This window comes from Diceros bicornis, chromosome 4 (genome assembly GCF_020826845.1).
Source record: "Diceros bicornis minor isolate mBicDic1 chromosome 4, mDicBic1.mat.cur, whole genome shotgun sequence".
NCBI lineage: Eukaryota > Metazoa > Chordata > Mammalia > Perissodactyla > Rhinocerotidae > Diceros > Diceros bicornis.
This window is the reverse complement of record NC_080743.1, coordinates 37,546,212-37,558,577: the sequence shown is the minus strand read 5'-3', so window position 1 is coordinate 37,558,577 and position 12,366 is coordinate 37,546,212. Positions and strand designations below refer to the sequence as shown.

Genomic DNA, 12,366 nt, shown 5'->3' with positions numbered 1-12,366 from the left:
ATATGTGTAAATTTTACTCTCACAGTATTAAGAGGCTCCTAATATTAATCTTTGCTCAGTTCAAACCAAGCAGATGCCTATACTAGTTGAATGTGCTATGGAAAGACCAAAGATTAAGTGTATATGGAAATACACTTGGTCCTCGTCAGTAGCCATGCCAAGTCACATGAAATAGACATTGTAGGAAAGCTCCTGAAACTTTTTAGGTACTTTGTTTTATGAATCTAGTCCTAGATGCTTCTGCAATATTAATCTAGCACTTTTCATTTGGAAAATAAAATAAAATATAAACCAGAGTGGCTTGCAAAATCCAAGTGAGTTTCACTTAGTGGTTTATGTTAGCACCAGATACTGTTAATAAACCCCACCACTTTACAGTATGATTAGAGTATGTATGTTTCCAAAGGACTGGCCAAGTCTCCCCCCTAAGCTTGTCATCACTACGCTGAATTAGCTGGAGAAGTAGCTTCAGAGAGAATCGAGACTCTCACTCCACATATGCGTTGACTATGTTTTCTTTCAGTGTTCCCACTTCCTGCCAACCCTGGAAAGAAGGAGAGATATTGTGTCTCATCTTGGATCCTGCCCACAATAGTGATCTATAACTGTCTTGAAATTAAAGTGGAAAAAGAAAAGGAAAGCACTTGAAATAAATGTGAATAAAGACAGAGAAGCACATTGTGTTTTACAATTAGAACGTTCTGTTGCTCCAGATGGGGCAGTCATTCAATTAGTAGACACATCCTTTTACAGTCAATCTCGGGGGATCTCTAAAGCAGAATTTTTTTTTAAGTGGAATTCCACTTTGGAAGAAAGCATTTGCGTACATAGAAACTATTACTTACCCCATATCCCACCCCTGATCTCTATCAAATACCCTCATCAGGACATGGTGAGATTAAGCTTTTGTTACAACAACACAAAGTAAGGAAAGGATGGGCACTTCCTTATCAGCGTGGACAGCCAATCCTGCTGTGCATCTTACACTGCTTGTGTCCTTTTGAGTACCTAGCACTGTTTGGGTAAACAGTAAGTAGTCACCTGTTAACTGATTGATTAATAAATGAGCCTACATTTTGCACAATTTCAGTTCACTTTTACAGTTTAAAATACATTACACTTTAACGTGAATAATGGTTTGGCAACAATGTCTTTGACGTTTACAAAGGAATTATTTGGCTTTTTTAGGTGGCATCGGGTAGCAATCAGTGTGGAAAAGAAAACTGTGACAATGATTGTTGATTGTAAGAAGAAAACCACAAAACCACTTGAGAGAAGTGAGAGAGCAATCGTTGACACCAATGGAATCATGGTTTTTGGAACAAGGATTTTGGATGAAGAAGTTTTTGAGGTAAAAATAAATCAAACTTTATCTTAAGCTGAATACGGTTAATCAGATGAACTGCGTTAATAATAGTAACAATCAATATATGCTATAAGGCAAAGTTGAAACCTCTAAAGGGTGACCTACTTTCTTCCCCTGTGGGTGTAGCAGTGATGTTTTCTATTGTTCAGTAAGAGAATGAGTAGACAATGGTGACTGTAACGCCTGGGAAACATTTACAGAGATTGGTTGATTTGAACACAGGCATGCTATTCTCCTGGGAAGGGCAAATGGCTTTGCTCCTAGTACTTTGTATTGTTTTCATTGGAGAAAAGAACATTTTCTTCACTTCCTTCACTGGGAGATTAATTTAGAGAAATGTGCAAGTCAGATATTCTGCCTTTCTCTGTTCTTTGTGAATGTTTCCAACATGAAATAGAGATCATATTGCAAAAGATGAACTTTAAGTTTTTAAAATCACATTTTTAATAATGTGAAGGTCATGGTAAAAAGCTTCCTTCTAATTATAATTCACCAATTATGATAATCACATTCTTTCTTTTAATCCTTCAAACATTGGACCTAGTAACTCGTGCTTTAATTTTCATTTAGTCAGTTATTAACAGAACAAACAGATCTAGGTCCTGACCCCCAAAAAGGATGCACTCCTGAGACATTATTCATTACTCTGATGATTGTTTTTATACAATTTCTGAGTAATTTATTTTTCAAAGTGTAACAAAGTAAAGCTGTGTAATATATTACAGATTAATAGACAAGTTTTATATGGAAGATTTGCTGTATTTTGTTGATGTGTGAATATGTATATACACACACATATGTACACACATACATATACTCACACATACACACAGACAGTATGTATTTTCATAAAAAGAACAGTGTAAATTCAAAGTGTCAATAGAATATAGCATTCTTGTACTTATATACACAACTTATGGCATACTTTTAAATATAGTTAACATTTGTGACATTTTCAGATTGTTTATTTGGGTCTGTTTGTTTCTGATTTTCTCCACTAGTGTGTACCCAAGGCTTTGACTCTGAACAGAATGTTTTAATACATTATATCATACCAAATTAAATGGTAAACTGATTCAGGCAATATATAATAATCTACTCTTAGATGTTCCAATATCATACACTGATTGCACACTAATGATAATAAATAAATATTTATTTATTAGATGAGAGAATATTGTAAACAAATTAATTTCTAGTCTTGCATAGTTCTATTTTAAAATTAAATTATTTATGAACATCAGTTTCATAGGCTAAATTTATTTTTGTAATGCACTCAGCCTTATTTTCCAGCAATATAAATGTGTAATATGGAAGAACTATATCAGTGGATGGTTTCATTTCATATATTAGTTTAATCTATTGCTATGTATAGTCACAGAACCTCTGGAAGTTAAATAATGGAAATTAAGAGTAGATTTTGTTCATCATAAATGATTAGAATATATAAATAGGAAATATAGAAGAGAAAAAAATTAATTCAAAAAATGAATTAATTAATTAATTTTAATTCTCAAAATTTGCTGGCCAGGGAAGATACAATTTGGTAAATGTACATGTTGATTAGATTTCTTTTTCATACAGTTTCATAGCATCTAGACTTCTGTTTCTACCTGAACTTACTTCTAGGTTAATATCATTTAATTTTTTCTTTTACTCTCCCCCACCGTTCCCACACAAAGGCCATACTCCATCTTCTTTCGTATATGCTACACTCATGTTCACTGGGGTCCAGTTCAGAGTTTTTGAGGCGTAGTTTCAGACTATCACAGTAAATTCTTTTTTCAAGATAAATAATTGAACTTGATGTTACATATTTAAAAATATGTGAAAAAAGCCTCGTGTTTCATAGGCTGATTACAGTATCAACTCCTAGAATCATACAAGTGATTTCCCTAAAATATTTCTATATGTTTTCAACTACTGCTAACCAAAATAGCTTTGGCCTAAAGGCTTCTAGTAAATTACCAAAGACAGAGGTACTGGAAGCAAAGATTATTGTTATTTTCTTTGATTAATTCTTAGCTTTTTAATTGCATAAACCATATTCTAAATCCTGAAGTAACTCCAGCTGTTTATTGGGAAAAACCATTAAGAAAAATAATCTTTATAAGATTCATTAGTGAAACCTTTAGTGAGTATGACAGTGAGTAGCAAAAATAAGCTTATTAAACTGCTTTGCATCTTGGAGTTTCATGAAACTCTATGGAGCTTTAAACATAACAATTATTTAGGATGAAGTATAATTAGTTTTGAAAAAGTAAATGAATGCAGAATCTTCACTCTCAGGTTTATCTTATACTATCTTTGACCAATTAAATAGAGAAACAATTTTTATTTAATAACATAGTGAGAGGGCTTTAGAACAAAAGTCTTTGAATGGGATGAAGTTTTGTCTTTATCTAATTCACGTATCCAAACAGTCATCATACATAAAATTCAGGTCTTATTTCCTAAATTTTATTATTTTGTGGGTATATGAAATTTGAAAAACTATTTAGTCTTAACCACTTAAAAAAAGAACATGAAGAAAATGAATGATTCAAACACCCAGGTTTTTAAATCAGAATAAAATTTTATGACTCCTTTTGTGAAATTAGTTCATTTTGTCTGAATATGATGTTGATATATCTTTTTCTAAAAATTTACTCAAATATTTTTCCTTTCATTTTGGTTTACATTATGGTACCTATATAGACTTTTAAATCTTTACAACTGAATGTGTCAAAATTAAACTAGAAATGACAAGAGAGAGGATGGTGCCATGAGGCATTAATTTAGTGTTTGATAAATAATTGTAGTGATGAAAATGATATAAAAACACCAGTGATTCATTAGTCTGAAAGCTGGGTATGTCACTTCTTTGGAAATAGTGTCATTGCAATTTAGATGCAAATTTGTTTGGTGTATGTAATTTCATCTATATACTCTCCTCCATTTATGGAATGGTATTATTATGGCAAAAAGTACCAAACATGGCCATATTTGAATTGAAATCTGAAGACTTTTAAGAATTCAACATTAAACCTATAAAAGCAAGACTGAAAATGTTTTCAAAAGTGTGACAAAGTAGTTTATGACACAATGCCGAAATGAATACATAGACCCATAATTCAGATTATATAATTTCAGCATAGCAGAGTGAATATAAGAATTGATTCTGGAATGAGAAAAATCTGATTTTGAATCCCAGCATCTAGCTTAATCATGTTTCTCTGTGTAATTACTTTATGTAAGTTTTAACTTCTCATTCTTCAAATGTGAATAGTGCTCATAAGCACTTATTAAAAAAATGATCTTATGTCAAGTGCTTAAAATACTAGTATTAATTATATATATGTGTTAATTTAATTATGCATAAGTATGTCATTTTCTTAATTATTATTATAACTTCTGTTCTTTTTTATTATCTTACAACTATGACATTTCAAATATTCTTACTGATAGGGATAGCAACAGTGACCCATATATCAGTCAAAAATCCTAAGTGGTCTCTTTGTCTTGTAAATAGAGTACTTCTTGACTGGGCTACTGCTTGTTTACAAGGTACCTTGTGGAGATTAAATAAATTTGCCTTCTAGATTAGAGGTAGCCCCTGGGTACAGACGTTAGTGAGTGGAACATGGTCTGAGTGGATGAATACTTTCATTCAGGCACAAAATTTTCAACCAACCCTAATCAACAGCCTTGGATTCTTCTAGCTCGATAATGCACTTCAAAGATGTGAAGAAAATCTAAATTAGAAGAAGAACCACATTCCCTGTATTCATTATTAATAAAATTACTTTTGGGGTCTTTTAAATAGGAAATTTCTTTAATAAATATCAAGTTGCAGCCATTATAACTTAAGTTTTCAAAGCATTGCTATTTCAATCTTTTTTCTCTTTTAATGAATCAAAGCAGGTTAGTACAATTCTTTTATATTTTTGACAATTAACTGTCTTGGGGAAGATTATTTCTTTCTTTCGAAGCAGTGAGGGGAATATGATGGCAATTTGAGTGGAAAAACTTACTGATGAAATTTTTCAGTTTTTCACACTTCTCAGAAAAGATTTTTGCATTCAATTTGCTTTGGAGAAATCAGTGAATAATAATTTGTAAAAGCTACACTACTTCAGTAGGTCTACAAGGCCTGAAAACTTACCTTAAAGTAATAATAACAGTCTCAAATATTCCCTTAAGAATTTAATTACTGCTTTGTGATGTCTGTGTATCTTTTTACTGAATATATTTTCTAAGGTACATTTAAAAAAAAAATTATATCTTAGCAGACATGGTTTTCCTATAGAACGGCGTAATAGGATGAGGTGGGTTTCTGATTTACCCACCTTTCCCTGTCTAGATACATTTAGTTAATAGCCTTTTGGATTTTTTTCTCTATTTATTGAGGTATAATTGAAGTATAATAAACTGCAAACATTAAAAGTGTACCATTTGATCAGTTGTGACATATGTATACACCTTTAAAACCATCATCATAATCAAGAAAATAAGCATTGCCATTACACCCAAAAGTTTCCTCATGTACTTTTATAATCCATCTCTTCTTCCACCCTAACCCCAGGCAATCACTAATTTACTTTTTACGGAGATAGCTTATTTATTTTTTCTAGAATTTAAAAAAATGGAATCATAGTGAATGCACTCTCTTTAGCTTGGCTTTTTTCACCCAGCATAATGTTTTTTGAGACTTATCTATGTCTTCATAGTGTATCATTATTTTGCTTTTTTTTTTATTGCTGAGCAGTCCAATCTATGGATAAACCACTATTTGTTCATCTGTTTGCTGTCTTAGTGAGCATTTGGATTGTTTCCAGATTTTGGCAACTGTGTATAATGCTGCTATGAACATTCATTTATAAATTTTGTGTGAGCTTTTATTTTTGTTTTAGTTAAATACCTAGAAGTGGAATGTCTGCGTTATTTGGTAGGTGCATGTTTAACTTAAAAAAAACAAAAAACTGTCAAACTGTGTCCCAAAGTGGCATTAATCATTTTACACTCCCTCCCACCAGTTGTTCTGAAGTCTTGCCAACCCTTGATATAGTCTTTTAAATTTTAGCTACTCTAAGTGGTTGTGTAGTGGCATTTCATTGTGATTTTAACTTGCATTTCCTTCAAATGACGTCAAGCATTTTTTTAGGTGCTTATTGGCCATTTATGCATCCTTTTTGGTGAGGTTATCTTTTGCCCAGTTTAAAAAAATTGGCTGCTATATTCTGATTATGGAGTTTTAAGAGATCTTGATGTATCCTTCATACACTTTGCCTGACAGATACATGAAAATAATTCTTCTAGCATCTGGCTTGCCTTTTTATTTTCTTAATAGTGTCTTTTAAAGTGTCTTTCAAAGACACAAAGTGTCTTTCAAAATGAATACTTTTTGTTTTGATAAAGTTCAATTTATTAATTTTGTTGCTATGTTTTACATGTTTTGTGTTCTAAAAAACCTTTAGCTATTCCAAGATCACAAAGATTTTCTCCTGCTATCAGAATTGTTGTACTTTTAGGTTTTATACGTAGGTCCTACCCCGTTTTGAGTTAGTATTTGTGTTTGGTGTGAGATAAAGTTCAATGTTGATTGCTTTTACATAAAGATATCCAGTTCATCCAGTGTACTTTATCAAAAAGACTTTCCTTTCATGCATTGGCTTCCTTGGCTTTTCTGTCAGAAATCAATTGACTATATATGAGTAGTTCTATTACTGAACTCTCTGTTATCCTATTCCATTGATTTATTTGGCTATATTTTCATTAATACCAAACCATCTTGATTACGGTAGATTTATAGAAAGTTTTGAAATCAGGTGGGATAACTGCTCCTACTTTTTGTTCTTTGTGAACATTACTTTAGTTATTTTAGGTCTGTTGCATTCTGTATAAATTTTGGAATAAGCTTGTCAATTTCTAAAATAAAATTGAAGTTTTAGTTGGAATTGTCTTTAAGCTATAGATCAAAATAAAGAGAATCAATATTTTAACAAATATTGAGTTTTCCATTTCCTGAACCTGGTATAACTTTTCATTTATTTTGGTCTTCTTTCATTCCTCTCACAATGTTTCCTATTTTTCAGTGTAGAAGTCATGGTCGTCTTTTATTTAGTTTGTTCCTAGGTATTCTTTTGGATGCTATGGTAAATGAAGCTGTTTTTAATTTCATCTTTCATATTTTCTTGCTAATAAAAACATTCAATTGACTTTTTATATATTAATGTATCTTACAACCTTGTTAAATTCATTTATTGGTTCAGGCTGTTTTATGCAACCAATTATAAAATCTGCAAATAGGGACCATTTCACTACTTTTCTATTTTTATACCTTTTATTTATTTTTCTTATCTTATTATAATGGATAGGACCTTCACCAAAATGTTGAAGAGAAGTAGTAAAACAAACATTCTTATCATTTTTTTTCTAATCTCATGTGGAACAAAACTTTGTCTTCTGTCATTAAGATGTTGGCTGTAAGTTTTCAATGTAAATTTATCAATTTGAAAAAGTTCACTACTAGTCTTAGTTTCCTGAAAGTTTTCGTCATGAATGTCTATTTAATTGTGTCAAATGTTTTTTACATATATATTGAAATGATCGTGCTTTTTTCTTTTTCTGTTAATATGTTGAATTACATCAATTGATTTTCAAATGTTTAAAAATGACTTTTTATTCCTTCGATAGACTCCATTTGGGCATGATGTATTATCCTTTTTATATAGTGTTATATTTGACTTGCTAAAAATATTTAGGATTTTGAGTCTTTATTAACGAGAAATATTGGTCTGTGATTCTCTATATTTGTAATGACTTTGTTAGGTTTTTGTATTAGGGTTATTGGCCTCATAAAATGACTTGGACTGTGATCTCCTTGTCTATTTTCCAAAAACTTTCATGTATGATTAATGTTATTTTTTTCTTGAATGCTGTATAGAATTCACCAGTGAAAATATCAGGTGCCAGAGTTTTCTTTTTAGGAAGCTTTTTTTTTTTGATGTTTTAATAGTTTATAACATTGTGAAATTTTTGGCTGTACATTTTTGTTTGTCCAGCACCATATACATGTCTCCCTTCACCCCTTGGGCCCACCCCCTACTGCCATTGCCCCTGGTAACCGCAATACAGTTTTCTCTGTCCATGTGTTGGTTTATATTCCACATATGAGTGAGATCATATGGTGTTTGTCTTTCTCTTTCTGGCTTATTTCAGTTAACATAATACCCTCCAGGTCCATCCAAGTTGTTGCAAATGGGACGATTTTGTCTTTTTTCATGGCTGAGTAATATTTCATTGTATATGTATACCACATCGTCTTAATCCAATCATCAGTCTAGGGACACTTGGGTTGCTTCCACTTCTTGGCTATAGTGAATAATGCTGCAATGAACATAGGGGTGCATAAGCCTCTTTGGGTTGTTGATTTCAGGTTCGTTGGATAGATTCCCAGTAGTGGGATGGCTGGATCATAGGGTATTTCTATTTTTAATTTTTTGGGGAATCTGCATACCATTTTCCATAGAGGCTGCACCAGTTTGCATTCCCACCAGCTGTATATGAGGGTTCCTGTTTCTCCACATCCTCCCCAACATTTGTTGCTTTTTGTCTTGGTGATTATAGCTGTTCTAATGGGCATGAGATGATATCTTAGTGTTGTTTTGATTTGCATTTCCCTGATGATTAGTGATGTTGAACATCTTTTCATGTGCCTATTGGCCATCTGTGTATCTTCTTTGGAGAAGTGTCTGTTCATTTCCTCTGCCCATTTTTTGACCAGGTTGTTTTTTTTGTTGTTCAGTGTGTGAGTTATTTATATATTATGGAGATTAAGCCCTGGTCAGATATACGTTTTGCAAATATTTTCTCCCAGCTGGTGGGTTGTCTGTTCATTTTGATTCTGGATTCATTTGTCTTGTAGAAGCTCTTTAATCTGATAAAGTCCCACTTGCTTATTTTTTCTTTAGTTTCCCTAGTCTGAGTAGGTGTGGCATCTGAAAAGATTCCTTTATGACCAATGTCATATAGTGTGTTGCCTATATTTTCTTCTATGAGTTTTATAGTTTCAGGTCTCACCTTCAGGTCTTTGATCCATGTTGAGTTAATTTTCGTGAATGGCAATAGCAGATGGTCCACTTTCATTCTTTTGCATGTGGCTGTCCAGTTTTCCCAGGACCATTTATTGAAGAGACTTTCCTTTCTCCATTGTATGTTCTTAGCTCCTTTGTGGAAAATTAGCTGTCCGTATATGTGTGATTTTATTTCTGGGCCTTCAGTTCTGTTCCATGGATCTGTGTGTCTGTTTTTGTACCGGTACCATGCTGTTTTGATTACTATTGCTTTGTAGTATGTTTTGAAGTCAGGGATTGTGATGCTTCCAGCTTTGTTCTTTTTTCATAGGATTGCTTTAGCTATCCGGGGTCCTTTATTGCCCCATACAAATTTTAGTATTCTTTTTTCTATTTCCGTGAAGAATGTCATTAGGATTCTGATTGGGATTGCGTTGAATCTGTAGATTGCTGTAGGTAATATAGACATCTGAATGATGTTTATTCTCCCAATCCATATGCATGGGATGTCTTTGCATTTCTTTATGTCATCATCGATTTCTTTCAATAATGTCTTGTAGTTTTCATTGTAAAGGGCTTTCACCTCCTTGGTAAGATTTGTTCCTAGATATTTTATTCTTTTTGATGCAGTTGTAAATGGTATTATCTTGTTGAGCTCTCTTTCTGTTAGCTCATTATTAGTATACAGAAATGCAACTGACTTTTGTAGATTGATTTTGTACCCTGCGACTTTGCTGTAGTTGTTGATTATTTCTAATAGTTTTCCAATAGATTCTTTAGGGTTTTCTATATAGAAAATCATGTCATCTGCAAATAGTGAGAGTTTCAGTTCTTTGTTGCCTATTTGGATTCCTTTTATTCCTTTTTCTTGTCTCATTGCTCTGGCCAAAACCTCCAGTACTGTGTTGAATGAGAGTGGCGAGAGTGGGCAGCCTTGTCTCGTTCCTGTTCTCAGAGGAATGGCTTTCAGCCTTTCCCCATTAAGTATGATGTTGGCTGTGGGTTTGTCATAGATGGCCTTTATTATGTTGAGGTACTTTCCTTCTATACCCATTTTGTTAAGAGTTTTTATCATAAATGGATGTTGTATCTTGTCAAATGCCTTCTCTGCATCTATTGAGATGACCGTGTGGTTTTTATTCTTTGTTTTGTTATGTGGTGTATCACGTTGATTGATTTGGGGATGTTGAACCATCAAATCCCAGTTGATCATGGTGTATGATCTTTTTAATGTATTGCTGTATTCGGGTTTGCCAATATTTTGTTGAGGATTTTTGCATCCATGTTCATCAGCGATGCTGGCTTGTAATTTTCCTTCTTTGTATTGTCTTTGTCTGACTTTGGTATCAGGATGATGTTGGCCTCATAGAATGAATTAGGAAGTGTTCCATCTTCCTCTATTTTTTGTAATAGTTTGAGAACGATGGGTCTTAAATCTGCTTTGAATGTTGGTAAAATTCACCAGAAAAGCCATCTGGTCCTGGACTTTTACTTTTTGGGAGGTTTTTGATTACTATTTCAATCTCTTTACTTGTGATTGGTCTATTCAGATTCTCCATTTCTTCTTGGTTCAGTTTTGAGAGGTTGTATGAGTCTACGAATTCATCCATTTCTTCTAGATTGTCCAATTTGTTGGCATATAATTTCTCATAGTATTCTCTTATAATCCTTTTTATTTCCGTGGTATCCATTGTAATTTCTCCTCTTTCATTTCTAATTTTATTTATTTGAGCCTTTTCTCTTTTTTTCTTTGTAAGACTGGCTAAGAGTTTGTCAATTGTGTTTATCTTCTGAAAGAACCAACTCTGTTTCATTAATCCTTTCTACTGTTTTTTTTTTTGGTCTCAATTTCATTTATTTCTGCTCTGATTTTATTATTACTCTCCTTCTGCTATTATTATTTCTCTCCTGCTGACTTTGGGCTTTGTTTTTTCTTCTTTTTCTAGTTCTGTTAGGTGTAATTTAAGGTTGCTTATTTGGGCTTTTTCTTGTTTGTTAAGGTCAGATTGTATCACTTAAGGTTTCCCTCTCAGGACCGCTTTTGCTGCATCCATATGATTTGGTCTGGTATATTTTCATTTTCGTTTGTTTCCAGATGTTTTTTAATTTCTCCTTTAATTTCATCAATGATCCATTGTTTCTTCAATAGCATGTTGTTTAATCTCCACATCTTTGTCACTTTCTCAGTTTTTTTCTTGTAGTTTATTTCCAGTTTCATAGCATTATGGTCTGAAAAGATGCTTGTTATGATTTCAGTCTTCTTAAATTTATTGAGGCTTGCTTTGTTTCCCAATATATGGTCTATCCTTGAGAATGTTCCATGCATACTTTAGAAGAATGTGTAGTCAGCTGTTTTTGTATGGAGTGCTCTGTATATGTCTACTAGGTCCATCTCGTCCAGTTTTTCATTTAAGTCCACTGTGTCTTTATTGACTTTTTGTCTGGATGATCTATCCATTGGTGTAAGTGGGGTGTTAAGATCTCCTACTATTATTGTTTTGTTGTTAGTATCTCCTTTTAGGTTTGTTAATAGTTGCTTTATGTACATTGGTGCTCCTATGTTGGGTGCATATATATTAATAATTGATATGTCTTCTTGGTAGAGTGTTCCTTTATCATTATATATTGCCCTTCTTTGTGTCTCTTAACCTGTTTTATCTTGAAGTCTACTTGTCTGATATGAGTATCGCAACACTTTTGTTTGCCATTAGCTTGGAGTATTGCCTTCCATCCTTTCTCTCTGAGCCTGTGCTTGTCTTTAGAGCTGAGATGTGTTTCCTGGAGGCAGGATATTGTTGGGTCTTTCTTTTTAATCCATCCTGCCACTCTGTATCTTTTGATTGGAGAGTTCAATCCATTTAGATTTAGAGTAATTATTGATATGTGATGGCTTAATGCTGCTGTTTTGTCACTTACTTTCCAGTCTTTTGCCTTTCCTTTGTTTCT

The 12,366-nt window shown here is 32.8% G+C and overlaps 1 protein-coding gene across 1 annotated transcript in view; it reads left to right on the top strand.

Moving 5' to 3' along the window:
• COL11A1 (collagen type XI alpha 1 chain) overlaps positions 1-12,366 on the top strand; it is a 206,523-nt gene that overhangs the window by 28,891 nt on the left and 165,266 nt on the right. The window contains exon 4 of the mRNA XM_058538650.1: positions 1,189-1,351. Within this exon, the coding sequence (XP_058394633.1) occupies positions 1,189-1,351 (163 nt within the window). The remainder of the gene's footprint in view (positions 1-1,188; positions 1,352-12,366) is intronic.